The following is an 18,140-nucleotide window of genomic DNA, read 5'->3' as shown; positions in this document are numbered from 1 at the left end:
CTATATGCGCAGTCGATTTGAATTCAGTTTATTTATAAAATAAAAACCCCAGTATTTTGGCTTTGTATTTGCCAAAACAATAGCCCTGGTTCATTTTACCAAACCGTCATGTTATTATCAAATGTGAGGTGAAGTTGTTATAAGCTTGCTTCAAAAATAACCAGCACGTGTTTAGATGCAGTTTTTCTTGAAAAACCATACATATATTTCTTTTTGAGCACCAGAGATACATTTGAATGTTTGTCCAGTGTATTTAGCAAGTAGTTGTCATTCATAAGCAACGGTGACTCTGCAGGCTCCTTCACAGCCTGAGTGTGACAGTGTGCCTTCATTCAAATTGATCAGTTGTCATGAGTTCACCCCCTCCCTGGAAGAACCACTGTTATGTTTTTCAGCGTGCTAACGGTATAAAAGTGATGCGGCGTGCCGGAAACTGCAGGGAATACATGAATATGTAATGTAGAGAATACATGAATCCCTAGCGTGTTTTTTTTTTTTTTTTTCCCCCCATCGGTTTAAATGTAAATTCTTTCTATAATATGTCTCCTTGTGTTTCAGAGCTTCTTGGAGCAGCCAAGCGGATAAACGTCAACATCCAGGATGCAGATGGGTAAAGAGAAACACTTTTTTAAATGGTAGTAAGAGAATAGTGGTATAAAATGCATAATGTTTTTCCTCCACTGCTATTTTCTAACTAAAATTAAAAAAATGTGATCTGAGAGGCCTGAGGTTGTCCCAATGGACACTTAAAAGGCTGAAAGTTAAGTGTAATTGAAAAAATTGAGTACAATTGAGTACAATTGAACGATAGATTTAACACTTAAAGCACATCAAAATCAGTGAATAAAGCCTTTACATCTTGGTATTTATTATTGTGTTTTCTATAAAGCAAATACTTTAGGATTTTACAACATTTTGGGTGGTGGGGAACTTTGTAACCCACGATAAAATGTCATGCGTCATTTGGTTAATAGTAGAGAAAATTTGCAGATCTTTGCAGATTTAGAAACACTCTACAACAGCAATTCTTAAATGGAGGTGCGTGTACCTCTGGGGATACGTAAAAGCACTTCAGTGAGCATTTAAGATTTGAAAAGGGTTTCTGGAGCTATCTGCAAATCATTCCGTGACGTTAGCAGTATAATGTTCTTTTCGAATTAAGAGCAAATTGATTGGAACACAAAGCAACTTTTGCTAACTGGTCCTAGGCCTTGTTCAGATGATATAATAGATGACGATAATGAAAAACGATTAGAGATAGTGCTAAAAATGTAGTTCCAAAGCATAAGACACAGGTGGAACAGCACTGTTTTCAGTGAACTAACAAAAAAAAAAAAAGATTCAATTAATTTGCCATTAGCTAAATCATGAAATTGATGTTTCACAAATGGAGTTTACATTTTAAAATAAATAAATAAAAAAAGTACCTTGGACTGAATGACTAAACTCACAAAAAATACGTAAAATTACATTTTTGGGATTGAAAGAGATAATTATGATATTTGATATATTATGATGAGCAAGTTATACATAAACTATGAATGTTAAGTTTACGTTTGTGTTATCGAAATATTTTCCAAAGGATTTATTTCTCAATAAATAGAAAGTTTGCATCAATGTTTGGTTTATTCCTTCAGTTAAAATTGTAATCATCCAGAATGACTAGTGAAAATGGAGATTTTATTTTTTAAGCCCTAGTATATTGTAATACAGATGAATAGATTTCTTGTTTTCTTTTTAAATACATTTGCATGGTGAGAGGACCTTGAAAAATAATTGCACTTCAACTTGCAAAAAAAAAGTTTGTTTTTTTTCCCAAATCGCCCAGATCTAGTATCAGCACTCAGGTTTGTCAACCTAAAATAAACAGTTCATAAAAGCAACAATAGACAAAAATTAAAAGTAGCAACATGAAAGTAGAATAGTAGAATTTACCCAAAAAGTAAAGCAAACGTAGATGTCAATATTTCGTGCCACCCTCAACTTCCCACCTGGACATTTTGTACAACTTGATTTGAGGCTATTTTTAGACTTTGTGATTGTTTCCTCTTTATGTGCGCACATGCTTGGTTTGTCACCGCCTTCCATTTGGCTTTGGATTTTTTAACGTGTTGATTGGAATCCCATCATTGGTCCCAACCGCATGTTTAATGACTGATGATTGGTCGATTCGGCTCCAGGGCCCGGGCCTTTATAATCACGGGGGATCCATTAGACACACACATTTACACACACGTGCAGTGTGCGTGTGCATGTGTGTGTGTGTGTGTGTGTGCCAGGCTCTAGGGCAGAGCAATTGCTTATTAATGGAAGTAGGTCATTTGCACCCCCCGTCTCTCTCACACTGAGCCGAGGGGTGGAGCTGTTCTACGCCAAAGATTAACTCGACTTCAAGTTCCGCTCTGTTTTTACACATACGTGTGTATTAAAGTGTAATATTTTCACCTCATCTGTGCACGTGTGAAGGTTGTCGCCTCTGCATCACGCTGCTCTGAGTGGCAACAAGGAGATGATATCACTGCTGCTGGAGGCTCAGGCCGCTGTGGACATTAAAGACAATAAAGGTAAAAAAAATAACACATTTGCATATTGCAATATACTGTGTTAAAGTGATAGAACGCCAACAAAAAAACCAAACAAAATGAGTCGAAAATATTCATTGGAGCAATGCATTGTGGGTTGGGGATTGAGTAGGAAAACAATGGAAGTGTCACCCAAAAAAAAAAGATAAATTGTCACGTATAATTCTTAGAAGAACAATGCTGGAATTTTACCAAGTGTACGCCAGAATTCCCAAATGAACTTAAACACAACAGGCTGAATTAATTGATCAGAAAAAAAATTAATATCAGGAGTGTATTAGATATTCCTGAGACCCAGTCTATTCATTTATTTTCCACTCTAGTGGATGTTTGTTTTGGGTCTATATTAATGTTTTGCCCCCCTCCCGCACTTGACGCTCTGACTATGAAAAAAATTATTATCTACAAAAATTGTATAAATATACAAAAACGTGTATCCTTTTTAACATTAACAGAAGAAAAAAATCAATATAAATCAATTTTCAACAACTTAATTATTTTTTACAGCGTTTATACGGGTTACAGCTTAGTCTAAAACTGAAAAAAATAATGCATCAAAGTGCCTGATACTATTTTATACTATTTATTTTATTGCAATTAAACTTCACATGACCAAAACAAAGCCTTTTTTCCTGGGGTCAAATTTCAGAAGTTTATTACAGTAAGCATTTTTATGACAAGAACAGTCCTAATTAAGCTTAAAATTAAAGTAAGAATTTCAGCATAACAAGTCAGTATTTTTGAGAATAAAACGTTCAAGGAAATGTCCTAAATTTACAATTGAAAAAAGTCATAATTTTGCAGGAATTTATTTGAAATATGATCACCAAAACTGCTCCAAGAATTAAGCCACATTATCATAAAAAAGATCTGAATTTTATGAGTATAAATGTCGTAATCGTGAAAGAAGTTTGACAAGAATTAATTTGTGTAATAAGAGAATCAATAAATCTTTTTTTTTCAAACGTTACATCAAATGTTTGTCATCTCACAAGAATAACAACAAACGTAAAAGTCACTCAAACCGGAACGCACACAACACATTTTTGGAGGACAATAGAATAATTTAACGCGATTTGAAACATTCTCATTGCTGATCCTCGAGAGTTGCGATTTATACTTTGCGAGCTGTTTGTGAAAAACAGTTGTGGCAATAAATACAGATGAAAAACAAGCCCCTCTTACGTAATAAAACGCTTGGCTTTCTGAGGACAACTAATATTTGTGCAAAACGACAGATTTGTGTGCACAGCAAACACAGAGCACAAGTGAGAGCCGGAGCCAAGCGGAAGAGAGCAGCCCAGATTTTCGTTGCTTTTTTTTTCTTTTCCTCTTTTTTTTTAACCCCCCCCAAATATCTCCATCCATCCCAGTCTGGCAGAACAGGAGAAGACAGAAGTCTCAGGGCAGATGGGAGACATAAATCCTCCAGGATGTAGAACTGGCTTTTTTCATGTCTGTTATGCCCCCCCCCCCTTCCTCACGTATACCTCCTGGAGTAGTTCACCACAGAGGATGTTGCGTGAAAGCCATCAATTATTTGTTCATTCCTCTCCTGAAGTGATATAGGAGGCTTTTGTGCACGCTCGTGTTGCATTTATAGATTTATGGCACGGAAAGTGAATCGGGCCCCCCTTCCTCTTTCCGTTTTTCTGCATTTGGCCTTCAGTGGAAAGCGTTTAGAGATGCACGTATTAAAGCAGCCAGCAGCTAAATGCTGCTTAAGATGCCAGGATAAGGTGGGCGACCTGGGCATCCCTGTTGATTCCTATCTTGGAAGAAGAAGAAGAAGAAGAAGAAGAAGAAGAAGAAAAAAAGACAACCTGGAAGGTGGCCAATCAGCTGAGCCAACAAGCATCCTGGGGGGGCGGAAGATCTTTCTAAAAATAGCAAACGGTGTCTAATGTCGTGCCCATTTTGTCTGTACGGAATTTGCTGGCAGAGTGCTGAGCGAGGGAGGTTCGAACGCGCTCGCCGACGGAAGTGTGTCAATATCGTCGGCGCGTAGTCTCCACTCGCGTAGAGTAAAAGCAGTGTTCTGCCATGTGCTCAAGCGTTAAATGGCTCGCTCTAAAAACACTTTGGTTAAAACATAACCCGGACGGGTTCAAAAAGGGGTCGTCGCAACTTTCTGGGAAATTGGGTTGCTTAAATTGACCATTTGCTAAATTGTAACACCTCATGCAGTATTGTTTTTTTTTACCGCATGCACACATGCACCTTACAAACCCTGCACAGTGCAGGAAAGCTGCTAACTACATAATATTTTGCATTGTCATCCTCATATGTATACAGTTTCCTCCACTCCATATATTCCATAATATGCTCAAATGTAAGTCTATTCATTTACTAGCGGTTCATTATTACAGACATTATTCATTGTGTAGTATTACTATGCATATGACAATAAAACTTGAATCTTTTGACAATTTTCAATGGGGGGGGGGCTCTAAAAACCACAAAGATCAAACACATACGTATGAACTGTTAAACTAAATCATCTCCAAAACATTAAACATTATTTCGAGTGCAGCCCCCACGCGGCTCGGTACCAGTTGATCCACGGACCGGTACCGGCCCGCAGACCAGGGGTTGGGGACCTCTGCTCTAGATGTTTCCAATAATGCTTGGCACTGAAAGAGTTAATCACAAACCTCCTCCATGGTGTCTCCAACACCACCAAGTCTTCTACTAGCCTTGTTCTTCTATAGTACTCTTCTGAACTTTTCTTCAGCTTTAGTTTTCTATATTCTTCTGGTTTTATCTGCAGTCTTCTGTAATCTTCAGCTGTAGTCGTCTTCCGTAGGTTTCTTCTGCTGTCCTCTGTTTATTGATCTGTAGTGTACTTGTTCTGTGGTCTTTTTCTTCTTCTACTGCTACAGTCTTCCTCTGTTGTAGTATTCGTCTTCTGCTGTAGTGCAGTAACCCCTGACTCAAACTGGGCCTTGAGGTCCTCTTGACCCGGCCCAGTTATGTGGCTCATCAATTGAATCGCGACCGAGGGAGTTTTAAGTGGCCGTGATTAGAAGGACGCTTGTAAACTGGTTGACACGGCGGTCCTGTTTGGACGCACTGTACACGGGGCGAGGAGATGAAGCTTTTGGAGCAATGTTTTCCCTATGCAAGACTCTGTTTGCAAGCAGTTTGTCTTGAAGGTCCCATGAGCAGTGACACTCCTCCACTACGCTACACTGTGATATCAGGGTCATGGAGTGTGGCAAGAGTAATTTGACGGCAATTCCTGGGGGAGCCCTGAGGGAGACATCATCTGGTGCTCCTCACTGAAACGGATGACCAACTGACTGTCTTTATTACCTCCACTGAGTTATATTTTTGTTTATTTGTAACTTGATTTTTTTTTTTTTTTAATTTACTGTCTACACTAAGTGGATGAGTTCCATTTTTGGCCATGGATACAGAGATTCTGTGACCCAATATTCCTGTTGTAAATTGGGGTTGTAACTTTTTTCCTGCATCTTTGTGCTCAAGGGTGTCACCTTTATTTGTGTAGGGATGCGTCCTCTGCACTACGCCGCCTGGCAGGGCAAGACCGAACCACTGAAAATGCTGCTGAAGGCAGGCTCGTCCGTCAACGGGCAGTCGGACGAAGGACAGATTCCGCTCCACCTGTCTGCTCAGCATGGACACTATGACGGGGTAACATCTGTGTCCTTGGGCCGTTTTGTGTTCTTCGTCCGGACCTTGACGGGTGCGCGCTTTCCAATCGCGAAGCGTAACGTTTACAAGCGCCAACTTTGTGCGTTTACAGTCCGAGATGTTGCTGCAACACCAATCCAACACGTGCATCTCAGACACCGCGGGAAAAACGCCGTTGGACCTCGCCTGCGAATTTGGACGTGTTGCAGTGAGTATTTAAGCGAAATAAACGTCACTCATTACCGAGAGCCGTTTCCAAATTTTGCACCTCTCATGTTAGTAATCAAGGCAACTCGAACATTTCCACTCTGATCCGCAAATACAAGTCATTATCCATGATCTGTTCAAAGCAAAATTAAAGGCTGCTTTATTGAATTTGTATCAGCATAGTGTAAAACAGCTCTCATCCAGCATTAGAAGACATTCAATTAAAAACCACAATGCTGAATTAATTGCATGCCTCGTCCCTGGCTACCCTGTTGTGCAGTTTGAAGACTATTTTGAATAGACAGGCACATTAACTGAAAGGCCATTAAACGCAATTTCGGAATAATGAGGTGGTGCAAAAATAAAACCCTCTGTGGATTTCTTCAACCTTTTTGAAGCATATATTGCGTATTTGTCTTAGGTGGTTCAGCTCTTGCTCAGTAGCAACATGTGTGCCGCCATGTTGGAGCCCAAACCATCCGATCCCAATGGGGTGTCGCCTCTTCATCTCGCCGCCAAAAACGGTCACATCGATGTAATAAGGTCTGAAAACTTCCTTTCCAGCAAATTTAATCTGCGCTATCTGTAAAAACGTGTAAATGTGGAATTCTTGTACTCGAATCAGGCTAATAATACGTTGCAGGTTGCTGATTCAGGCTGGCATTGACATCAATAGACAGTCTGAGTCCGGTACGGCTTTGCATCAGGCTGCCCTCTGTGGGAAGACAGAGGTAGTGCGACTCCTGCTTGAAGTAAGTCTGTCCGCAACGGGTTCTCAAATTTTCGTCATTACACTAACATCATCAACTATTAAATTGAGACCTTTCAATGCACAATTTTTTGCCGCCTTGCTTTTCTTTTCGAGATTTTTATATGAAAAATTCATTACGATTACTAATATCACTCATAATAAGTTGCTTTTATTAAGAGCTTCAAAAGATATGCGTGACTTCCCAAAAGTTATTTGCAAGAGAAACAATTAAAAAAAAAAGCAAAAATAATAATAACATAGCTCCAAGGTGACAAGTCACATTAATTATCTTCAAATAAGCGTTTCAAAAAAGAATTTAAGCTTTACAAATATTGTTGTCTGAGTAGTACAGTGGCAAATATTATCTACAGGAATTTTTTGATGGATTGGATTCCGCTTGTTATTTGAAGTCGAAGATTGTCAACATGGCCCTTAAATTGTTTTTTTTTTTTTTCTATGCAGCACTCAGACGGGCCTCATTTTAGTAAAAACACTAACGTTTCTAAATACAATTTATTTCGTTTGTTTGCGTCATGATATTTTCATTTTTATTATTTATTTGAAAGTATGCACCAATGTGCCGAAGTTAGCTAACGGCTCATTTACTTACATAATTCCACAAGCATATGAAACACAGACAAGACATATAAACAATGAATAAAAATGCTTCCAAAAAATTGACATTTGTACTCAACAGTCTAAACTAAGCGCTTAAGTGCAAGCGGTGAAACAAATTTTGAAGTCAAGCAGTAGCTAGCTTATTAGCAAACAGACTAGCATCCTAGCATTCAACAATTGTATTTTTTTAGCCTGTGTTACCTTCAGATTTCTTCCGCTTGATGATTGATTTTCTTTCCTCTTTTGCCCGTCTGCGTGCAAAACAGCCTAAGCAGAAAACAAGTTGAGCGTTGACAGATTTTAGACGGAATACGTCAGGCCGGGCAATATTTGTCACGCTCGAGAGATGATGCAATTTTGAGGACATTAGCCGGAAAAGTCATTAGCGAGCCTTTGTTGTCAGCCTTCTGGATGAGAGCGAGGCTGGAGTGACTCACTTGAGTCAAAGCGAAACCCAACAAACGTTTGACATTTGAAGCATAAGGATGTAGGCAAGTGAACAGAAAGCAATGGTTTGGGGAAATAATACCATTTCAAAGTAGTAAAATAATACAGTGGCGTCTTTTATGTTTTCCCTTCACTCAGAGCGGGATCAGTGCCGGAGTGAGAAACACTTTGAGTCAAACTGCACTGGACATTGTGAACCAGTTTACCACCACTCAGGCTAGCCGCGAGATTAAGCAACTCCTCAGAGGTGAGCTCATGAGTACGAATTTCACAATTTATGGCCTTATTAAATTAAGTTTGGGACAAAGCTGCCTGTTGATGATGCCAAAACAATATTTCTAAACAGTAAACGCCCCTTCACCGTGGGCTTTCATGGACTTTTTCCTTTTGTCTCCTTCATAGTTGTTGTGGGTGTAATTCCACTGCTGACCACTAGATGACAGCACACATTAATTGTGTTCATTCGAAAGATTGAAAACCAAAGTTTTTTTCAATTCACTCTTGTTTTTCCTCACTATTATTAAATGTTATTCCCCATTCATTCTCATTTTAATGCCTACAGAAATAATGTAGATTCTGTGTTTTCTTTTTATTTCAACAGTTACTGCAAGTATAATTCCATTTTGAGCAATATAGTTACTGTATGTACTGCACATCAGTAGTATTAGTTCTACACTGATTATTTCAAGTGGTCACATCACGCAGGACTCTTTCACGGAATTACAACATGACCATAAATGAGTATGAATACCATAATTCCCCAAATATAGAATGCACCTGTGTATAGGTTGCACCCTTAATTTTAGGGTCGAATTCTTGTATTTTCGATGTTACAGTGTAGAGGACGCACCAACAGTTTGGCGACAATGTAAAAACTATTGCAAAACACAACAGTTCTCATCTTTGTAAATTCATATTTTCTTGTGTTCATATCCATGAGGTATGAGAGCGAGGCTATTTGTTGTATTTGTTTAGGGTTAAGTGTATTTCAGATTTCCTACATGGTGAGCGCTCAGTGAACGCTGCGCCATTGTAACGTTATTTTCCCATTTCCTCACGACGCAGCTCGAGTTTGTTTTGCCATAAATACCTGAGGTTGCACACCAACCGTGTTCCACCAGGTTTATGATTGTGAATATGTCAAAAGACTGCAATTATCAAACGAGTTCTTTGCCACTCTCATTTGAATCAGCTGGAGACATTTTAACCTTTACAAGATCCTCTCCATTTTTAGTAATATTTTCCTTTGCGTGAACAAGGATGGACTCGGACGTTGGTTCGGTCTGCTCACTTCTTTTAATAGATAGATAGATAGATAGATAGATAGATAGATAGATAGATAGATAGATAGATAGATAGATAGATAGATAGATAGATACTTTATTCATCCCCGTGGGGAAATTCACATTTCCAGCAGTATCCTCAAGTCGAATGAAAATAATACTGTAACAACCTCAGCTAACACGAGCTGCTGTTAGCTACAACAGACACTGGCTGCTAACAGCTAACTGACATCCGCCCTCTAGCTTGTCCCATTACAGTAATTATTGAAAGTAAGATTACCCTTGATATAAAAATGCACATTTGTGGGTCAAAACTCGGCTTATGTGCTTGACGGATCAGTCTACCTCGAATGGTGTCGGATAAAAAAAAATATATAATCTTTATGTTAGCATTTGTAGGACGAACCCATGTTCTCTGATGTCTCGATTTGCATACAGTAATTTCATATGCCGCGACGCATATGATATTTGCATGAATTTTACTGTAACAATTGCCTGCAACAAGAGGCAACTGAAAACAGCTTAATTGCTTTATATATAAAAAATAATGTATACCAAATGCAGGTTTATTCTTTATTTGGATTCATGTACATACTATTTGATTCGAAATTGTAAACATGAGGACATTCATGTGGTTGGGTTCTATAAGAATTTATATCCGTACACTGTCGATATGTATTTTTTCGACAAAAAGAAAATGATAGTCCCCCTGACGGCAGGCGCGTTTTGCTTTGATATGAGATTGCAAATCCCACTTTCCGACTGCTTCCTCAGCTCCTGACTACTCAGGCTCACTTGTGCATTGCAGACGCATCGGCCGCCATGCAGGTGCGAGCGCTGAAGGATTACTGCAACAACTACGACCTCACCAGCCTCAACATCAAAGCGGGAGACATTATTACGGTACAAAGCATCCAGCAAACATTGCTTCACCATGTGAACTCCACAATTCCTTCAAGTCTCTACTTCAGAAAATCAATACAAATCGCTCTTTTCCATGATAGCCGCATCCCGATCTCAAGTCTTTGATGTGTCAAATCATCTGCGAGTTTATTATGTTTACTCACTTGGCACATATATAGTCATTAACCCTTGTGCACACGCTTTGTAAACAAAACACATTGCATTTTTTTCCTAATTTTGTATGTGCTTTTAAAGGCGTAATAATTAAAGTGATTTATTTAGTTCCTTCAACCACGCAAATTGCAATGGCATCAGTTTTATCCATACATATGGAGGTTCAATTTAATAAAAAACACAAAAAACATTTAAAAATGGTATAGACTGTCCTTGTCGTCTGTGACATGGTGATGACACTTTAAGGCATAGCCATTTACTGGTTCCTACCGCCATCTACTGTTTTGAGGTGAAACACAAGTCAACAAAGAATTTTCTGTTTACTGACATAGTTTGAACGCCGCTCAATGGAATGTTACAAAAATTGCCGGAAAATAAATGTAATAAGTGCTATTATAATGCATCTCAAAAATTTGAATTATAATGGTTTTATCTGGTCCAAATTTTGGACAATTGTTATTTTTGTACACAAAATCTTGCACATCCAGCTGCAATCACATAGACATGTCAGAATCATTGCATTTGGAAAATTTGCATGTTTTAATCATCTGCTGGAAATTCCAGCTCCCGAGTGTTTATTTCTCATTGATTCTTTTATGATATTATTATAAAAAATCAACATTTGTAACGAACATTTGTAACATAATGCCACAAGGGTTAAATAAGAGTTTTTTGCATTGCCAGGTTTTAGAGCAGCACTCGGACGGCCGATGGAAGGGTTGCATTCACGACAACCGCACAGGAAATGACCGTGTAGGCTACTTCCCGTCCAACATGGTGGAAGTCATCAAGAGGGCAGGTGACCACCCACACCACAGCTGTGTGTGTGCGTATGCGTGTGTGTGTGTGCTCAGCAGCCTTTTTACGTAGCTCTAGCTGATCATTAGTAGTAGGCAGCTATAAGCGCCATTTTACACGTGAATCATAGCTTTTCCCTCCAAAAATGTCACTTCAACCCATCCTTCCTCCTCTCCGCGTGGTTTTCCTATTCCATTCTACCCTAATGAATAGAACCATGGAGTGTAGATTGGAAATGGACAGCGCGTTATGAAAAGTGATGCCAAAAACTTTCAATCACCCCCTTTTGGCTGGTGGATGGAAGACTCATAAATCTCACCACCCTCCAATAGATACTGGCTGATTTGGCAATGTGTTCATGCTGTCCAGATTTGATATACAGTCTATGGAATAAATATGAAAACTTTACGGAGGCCAGAATCACAAAGCATGTTTTTTATTCTCCCCCATGAATCTGTTTTGTTTGAAACCTTGTTTTCCAGGCTCGCTGGACTATTATTCCAATTGAAATCAACAGCGTAATGCAGTAGAATGTGATTTTCAAATTGCAATAATTGCAATTATCACCCCCTCCTCAAAAACAATCTTTTTAAAACTGATTATCTTATCGATTATTCCATCAATTAATTGAATAAGGCGTGGTAGATTGCATACAGACAAACTAGGCAAAGATTTGAAGATGAAATGTAAATTTTAGCCCAAATTTATATTCACAAAGGTTACTATGCGTTTTTTTTTATCAAGGTGCCACTGTGTAGTAAAAATGTGTCTTGCTGTGCCTTGTAATTATTCTGCATGTAGCTTGCAGCTAATGTTAGCGGATCAACGGTCGGTATTTGCAGTTTTTTCCTCACATTCTAGTTCTCCAAAGAATCAAACCGATATAATACTAAAGTTATAAAAGCTTCCTTTATCAACAAATGACAAAAAGCATATTAAAGGTACAGTTTCAGAGTTCGACCTTGTAGCTCAATCTTATCTAGCTAGCTAATTAGCAGTTAGCTACTAATCTTAACAGTTGGTTATTCCTTTTTTCTCACCTCTTCTTCTTTTTGTGCAACAAATTTCTTTACAAGCGTTTCACGTAATTAGTTCGTGAATACTGTTAGCTAATTACCGGTATGTTATTTCTGTTTTCTCACGTTTCATTTAAAAATAGACAGTAGACAGAAAAAGTCAGCATAACAGGAAGAGAGTGAATATTTTGATTCTCACTGGTATTTTCCTTATTAATAAAAGGCATATTACAAAGTTTTCCTTTTGGGGGGGGGTCAAGGACAGAATAATGGGAACTAACGGAACGAATTAAATATCTCAAGGTGTCAGTCTTAATTAAAATTGAGTTACAGCTGAGCCTTGTGTAATTTTTTTTTTTAGCTAGCTATTAGGGTAAGCAGTCAGCATTTTTCTTCGTCTAATTCCGCTCGCCGCTAATTTAAAATTGTTTATATTACACTTTTATATTGTTTCAAGTTTCAGTAAAATCAGCCCATCATTTGGGATAAATTATTTCATAAAAACAATTTTTGAAGAAAAGAAACTGGTTTCAAAAATAAGATGTTACATTTCCTGGGTGGGTTGAACGAAAGAATACACTTTTCCCATCCTGACTGAAGACATTTTTTTTCCCCAAACTTTTGGTGGCACTCGCAACTCAACAACATTTTATTTAGGTTCCAGTGAGGTTGTGTGCCAAGATTTGACAAAATTGCTCCCTGCAGCTTCATGGCGTATCTATTCTTGGTCTTGGGGTCATGTGACTGGTGTGCTCACATGAGGAGTGAGCTTAGTGTGATGCTTTGTGATGTAGGCCGCTGTTGCGAATGCTTGTGCTGCTTGCTCATGTGTTACTTTTGTCATGGAAAAAACATCTATCTCCATGTGTACATTAGCGTTCAAAGGTTTGGGGCTGTCAAAATGATTTCTATAAAAATACACTACTGGACTGGATATATGCGATCCCATTCAAATGTTTGAGGGTCACTTCAAAATGTCCTTTTTTTGTTAGACTTTTTTTTATATAAACTTTAAGGAAAATAATCTACGGCGTGCAAATCTACTTTCAAATACATTTCAAATACACTCAAATGTATATGAAAAAAAAATGCATTTTTGCCATTAAGACTCAGGATGTGGCTGGGCAATAAATGCAATTCTATTCGTTTGTCATTTTAAAACAATTAAGCAAAATCGTAAAATTGACATGTTTACAATATTTCCTATATTTATTTTGGTATTTATGAGAGTATACACTATGAATGTTTATTTAAAATCAATATGTTATTGTTATATGGACATTTTATTTTTGAGTGACTTGAACCTTAAAATAAATGTTTATTTATTTTTAAGTAAAATTGTAATAGTCCAGAATGCCTGAGGGAAAATTACTACTACAGAAAATAGTTAAGTTTGATCCGCGCGTATTATGGGAAAAATAGACTGTAATAAAACAACAATCATAAACAGACAATATTTGCTTTTTTAATTTTCGAACATATAATGTAGGCTAAATGCTATAAAATGTTTTTTTTTTCCGTTTGCCAGTCCAAAATGTTTGCTGCACATTGGCAATTCCCCGATTCTGAAAACGCACATTTCACGCCAAATTTATTTCCCAGTCAAATGACATGAAAAAAAATCACGATGCAGTTTGTAAACATTTTGTGACACTTTAGTTGTTTCTATTTGTTTGTACCTTAGATGTCTCTGATAAGACCTACAAGAAGTGATGTTCAAATATTTTAAGAAACTCAAGCGATATGGAGATACATGCTTTCGCCTCGCTTGCTACAGTGGTACTACTTTGCTATTTGACCTTCTATGAGTATATTCCCTGTGGATATATGGATATGTTCTTTTCTCATACATTCTCTTCTGATGATTCTTCCTTGATTTTTTTTTTAAGTGGACTGATGAGTTGTCGTGTTGTTGTTGTTGCTGTTTTGCATCTCTTTTTGCGTCCGCCTCCTCATCCTCCTCCGGGCCCGAGCCCAGGCCTGTCCCCCTCCCAGCAGTGCCACACGCTGCTACTGCGCAGGCCCAACCCCTGTCCCGTTGGCTCGCTCAACGGGCACTCGTACCCCCCCTCCAAGGTTCTCCCCCTGCACTTGCCCTCCCCTCCTACCCCTCACCCAAACACACAAGCCCTCCCTCGCTTCTCCTCGTTCGGGTACGTGCCTCTTCCCATCTCTCCGCCTTCTCTCTCCACTCCGCCTCCGCCTCCTCCTCTGTCTACTCCTCCCCCTCCTCTCTCCACTTCTCAGGAGGAGCAAAGTCAGACAGGTACATACAGTAGCACACTTCATAGTAAACTTTTAAGATTCATTCTATAAGACTACCATATTTAGGTCAGGATTGTGTCCAGACTGTTCTCAGATGGCCATCTTGCCTTGTGTTTATGAACAAAATATATATATATATATATATATATATATATATATATATATATATATATATATATATATATATATATATATATATATATATATATATATAGATAGATATAGATATAGATATAGATATATATATATATATATATATATATATATATATATATATATATATATATATATATATATATATATATATATATATATATATATACAGTGGTACCTCGGTACTCGACCATAATCCGTTCTGAGGTGGTGGTCGAGCACCGATTTGTTCGAACACCGAAAGCAATTTTCCCATAAGAAATAATGGAAAGTATGTGTGCACAAGTAAATGTGCACAAGCAGTACATGATAAAGATAAAGATAAATAAAGCATTATAAACCATTTTGTATAATTTACTTACGTTTTGGAGAGTGGTTGATGGCATACAGGAATGGATGTGGAGAGGACGGGAGGGAGTTACTCCTTCCATGATGACGCTAGCTAACTGCGACGCGAGGTACACCGCGTTCATATTTTGCTATAATTTCCTTCTTCGGTTCAATAGTGGTCCTCATTCTTTTCCTCTTTGCCTTCCCCTTATCACTGTCTTTCTTTGGACCCATTATTAAGGGCTAGAGCAACACGAAAAAGTTTAAATCCGGGAAGAAATACTCGAACAAACGTCTTACTCCGCTGGCGGTCTGAGTTGAACTGGCGCTTACCCGCTGGCCGAGAAGGGCCGAAGAGCGCGTTCGGGTCGGCTCGGCTCGGCTCGGCTCGGGTCGGCTCGGCTAGGCTAGGCTCGGCTAGTCGAGCACCGAAAATCTGTTTGAGGTCCGATGCATTATCTACTTGAATTTTTTGGTCGAGCACCGATTTGGTCGAGTATAGAGGCGGTCGAGTACCGAGGTACCACTGTATATATATAAATATAAAACTTGTTTCACTGTTTTCTTTTTTAATTATTTGTGCTTTAATGGTGTGCAAGAGTAAACTTGCTACTAGTGGTGTCAAAATGAATCGAATAGTCGACAACAACTTGATTGTCAAACTGATTGAAAAGGTTTTTAATATTTGTCATCGATTTGAGCTACTGTTTAAAAAACTGTCTAAATCACGGGTGTTAAACCAAATGAGCTCAGGGTCCACATGGAGGAAAGTCTATTCTGAAGTGGGCCGGACTGGTAAAGTAGTGTATAACTTAAAAACAACTGGTGTCAATTGTTTGTAGAGTTTTGCTACGTGCGCTAGCTTGTTGTCAATTCCCGCCGAATAGTAGTGGTGAACTGTAAATATATACAACGCGGACCAAAGATGTCTGGTATTTGCCATTACCCCTGCCCATTATGAATCTCTTCAGGGGGCTACCTGTGCTGTAGCCTGTCATACACTTTCACGTCAAATACAGTTTTATGCCCCCCTTGTCCAACTTTTGGGCTCCACTGAATGTTCAATTTTAAGTTTGCCAGGAATGAACTCAAACTGTTTTGTTGTTTTCTCTATTTTGTCGGTATCAGTTTCTATTCAAACATCTGCCAAAAAAAACAAACTGTCTCACTGTGAAGATGTGCCAACAATGTTGATATTCTGCAACAGTGCTAATAGCTCAAAATCCAAATGTGGATTTTCTCACTTAGGATAATCCATTTTTTTGGAGAGAGAGAGAAAAAAAATAATATTAGTGATCTGTCAGCTTTTTTTAATCCCTCCCCCACACATAAACCTGTTTGCAAGGTTTCACATCATGCAAACATTGCTTTGTTTTGCACTTTTAGCTAATACTGTACATACAATGATAGTTTTAACTGAAAATTAAGCAAAAAAAAATTACAGGGAAAAAAATAAGTTAGTGGGAATGAATTTGGTCATAAGTGTGTGCCCTTTTGCGTGTGTGACAGGTTCTCGGACCACTGAGTTAAGTCCTCAGGGTTCTCCCACTTTGGGCCAGCAGAGCAGCACCAGTGAGGACATCTGGGTGCTGCGCAAACCGCTCGCAGGTAAAGTAGAGCGTACGCTCGTTAAAAAAAAAAAAACATACAAATTATACATGCTGTCAGTATCTCAGTGGTGGGAATTTAGTATAGTATTTTTATTCTTACGACTATAATTCTCTCGAGTTCTTTTTGCCCTAATTTGAGCAGCATTCGTGCTCTACAAAATTTATGATTGTTTGTGTATGCCAAAAGACAAAAATTAATTGAATCAGCGGGAGACATCATATCTTTTCCATGATCCTCTGTTTCAGTAATATTCCTGTGTGTGAACAAGGACAAACTCGGATGTTGGCTCAGCCTGCTCGCTTCTTTTATTGAAAATGCCGTAACAATCTCAGCTAACACGAGCGGCTGTTCGCTGCAAAAGGCACTGACTCCAACCCCCAATTGATGTCTGACCTCTAGCTGATCGGGTTACGGTAATTTTTGTAAGAATACAGTCGATATAAAAAAATGCACAACTGTGCGTCAAAACTTGGCTTTTGTGGCTGATGAATAAATCTTCCTCTTTTAAGTTTGCGTTTACAGGACGCACCCATACTTTTGGCCTTCATTTTTGGGGAAAAAAGTGTGTCATATTTAGGGAATTACGGTATTAATCTATTGGCATTCAAATTAGATATATTTTCTTCCTTTGTTAATTATTTTATAGTAGGTTACTCAGTTTACAACCAAACAAATCTAGTCAGCGCTAGCTAGCCATTAAAGAACAATCTCACCATGTAACATAATGAATTTTTTCCGAGGGTTTGCCAATTTACCCAAATGGCAGGAGGAAATGTAACTCAATCGTTTTGTACTTACATTCATTTCAGTCTGCGCTTTTTTTGCTTCTCATGAAGTGTGAATACGATGGGTCATCTCTGGTGTCTAGGGGGCGAACGCAGCGGCAGCGTGGGCAGCCTGGGAAGCGCTCGATCGTCCAGCAGCCTGCAGGGCTCGGGGAACACGCATGTGTTGACCACGCCGGCGCCAAGTCCTCATCCTGCACCGACGCCGGGCGTCAACACGCACGGCCTTAACGCTCCGGGCCTCAATGCACAAGCTGAGGGGGTCAAGGTACATTATGACATGATTTTATGTGTGTGTTAATACAAAAATTTGCAGTATGTTTGCTGCAAGTTGTATATGATCGCTAACATAAAGGTACGTTAGGTAATTTTACCATTGCGATCAATCTCTTTTTTGGTAAAAAAAAAAAAAAAAAGTGAAAAGTATAAATTAAATCTCTATTTCTTTCAATCACTCCAGACAATTATGATTTCAATATATTTTAATGCAAGAAATAGAACCAAACAAACAGTAATTAAAGGGACACTGTTTAAGATTTAGACCGTTTTTCATGAAAAAG

At 38.6% G+C, this 18,140-nt stretch overlaps 1 protein-coding gene and 1 long non-coding RNA gene across 3 annotated transcripts in view; one reads left to right on the top strand and one right to left on the bottom strand.

Moving 5' to 3' along the window:
• Positions 1 to 17,831, bottom strand: part of LOC148421467 (uncharacterized) — a 23,511-nt gene extending 5,680 nt beyond the window's left edge. The window contains exons 1-3 of the long non-coding RNA XR_015866151.1: positions 17,594 to 17,831; positions 8,017 to 8,082; positions 2,446 to 2,540 (exon numbers count right to left, since the gene is read on the bottom strand). This is a non-coding gene — a long non-coding RNA (uncharacterized LOC148421467). The remainder of the gene's footprint in view (positions 1 to 2,445; positions 2,541 to 8,016; positions 8,083 to 17,593) is intronic.
• Positions 1 to 18,140, top strand: part of LOC148421465 (caskin-1-like) — a 40,995-nt gene that overhangs the window by 8,051 nt on the left and 14,804 nt on the right. The window contains exons 2-13 of one of the 2 annotated variants that reach the window (XM_088419492.1): positions 559 to 610; positions 2,467 to 2,564; positions 6,094 to 6,239; positions 6,352 to 6,447; positions 6,868 to 6,989; positions 7,090 to 7,198; positions 8,401 to 8,509; positions 10,354 to 10,448; positions 11,307 to 11,421; positions 14,415 to 14,702; positions 16,694 to 16,792; positions 17,664 to 17,848. In XM_088419492.1, coding sequence (XP_088275618.1) covers positions 559 to 610; positions 2,467 to 2,564; positions 6,094 to 6,239; positions 6,352 to 6,447; positions 6,868 to 6,989; positions 7,090 to 7,198; positions 8,401 to 8,509; positions 10,354 to 10,448; positions 11,307 to 11,421; positions 14,415 to 14,702; positions 16,694 to 16,792; positions 17,664 to 17,848 — 1,514 coding nt within the window. The remainder of the gene's footprint in view (positions 1 to 558; positions 611 to 2,466; positions 2,565 to 6,093; positions 6,240 to 6,351; positions 6,448 to 6,867; positions 6,990 to 7,089; positions 7,199 to 8,400; positions 8,510 to 10,353; positions 10,449 to 11,306; positions 11,422 to 14,414; positions 14,703 to 16,693; positions 16,793 to 17,663; positions 17,849 to 18,140) is intronic. The other variant, XM_088419493.1, reaches the window with a different exon arrangement.

The sequence above is a fragment of the Hippichthys cyanospilos genome, chromosome 7 (assembly GCF_059441005.1).
Source record: "Hippichthys cyanospilos isolate Australia breed blue-spotted pipefish chromosome 7, RoL_Hcya_1.0, whole genome shotgun sequence".
NCBI lineage: Eukaryota > Metazoa > Chordata > Actinopteri > Syngnathiformes > Syngnathidae > Hippichthys > Hippichthys cyanospilos.
The sequence above is the reverse complement of the archived record's forward strand: the minus strand, read 5'-3'. Positions and strand labels throughout refer to the sequence as shown.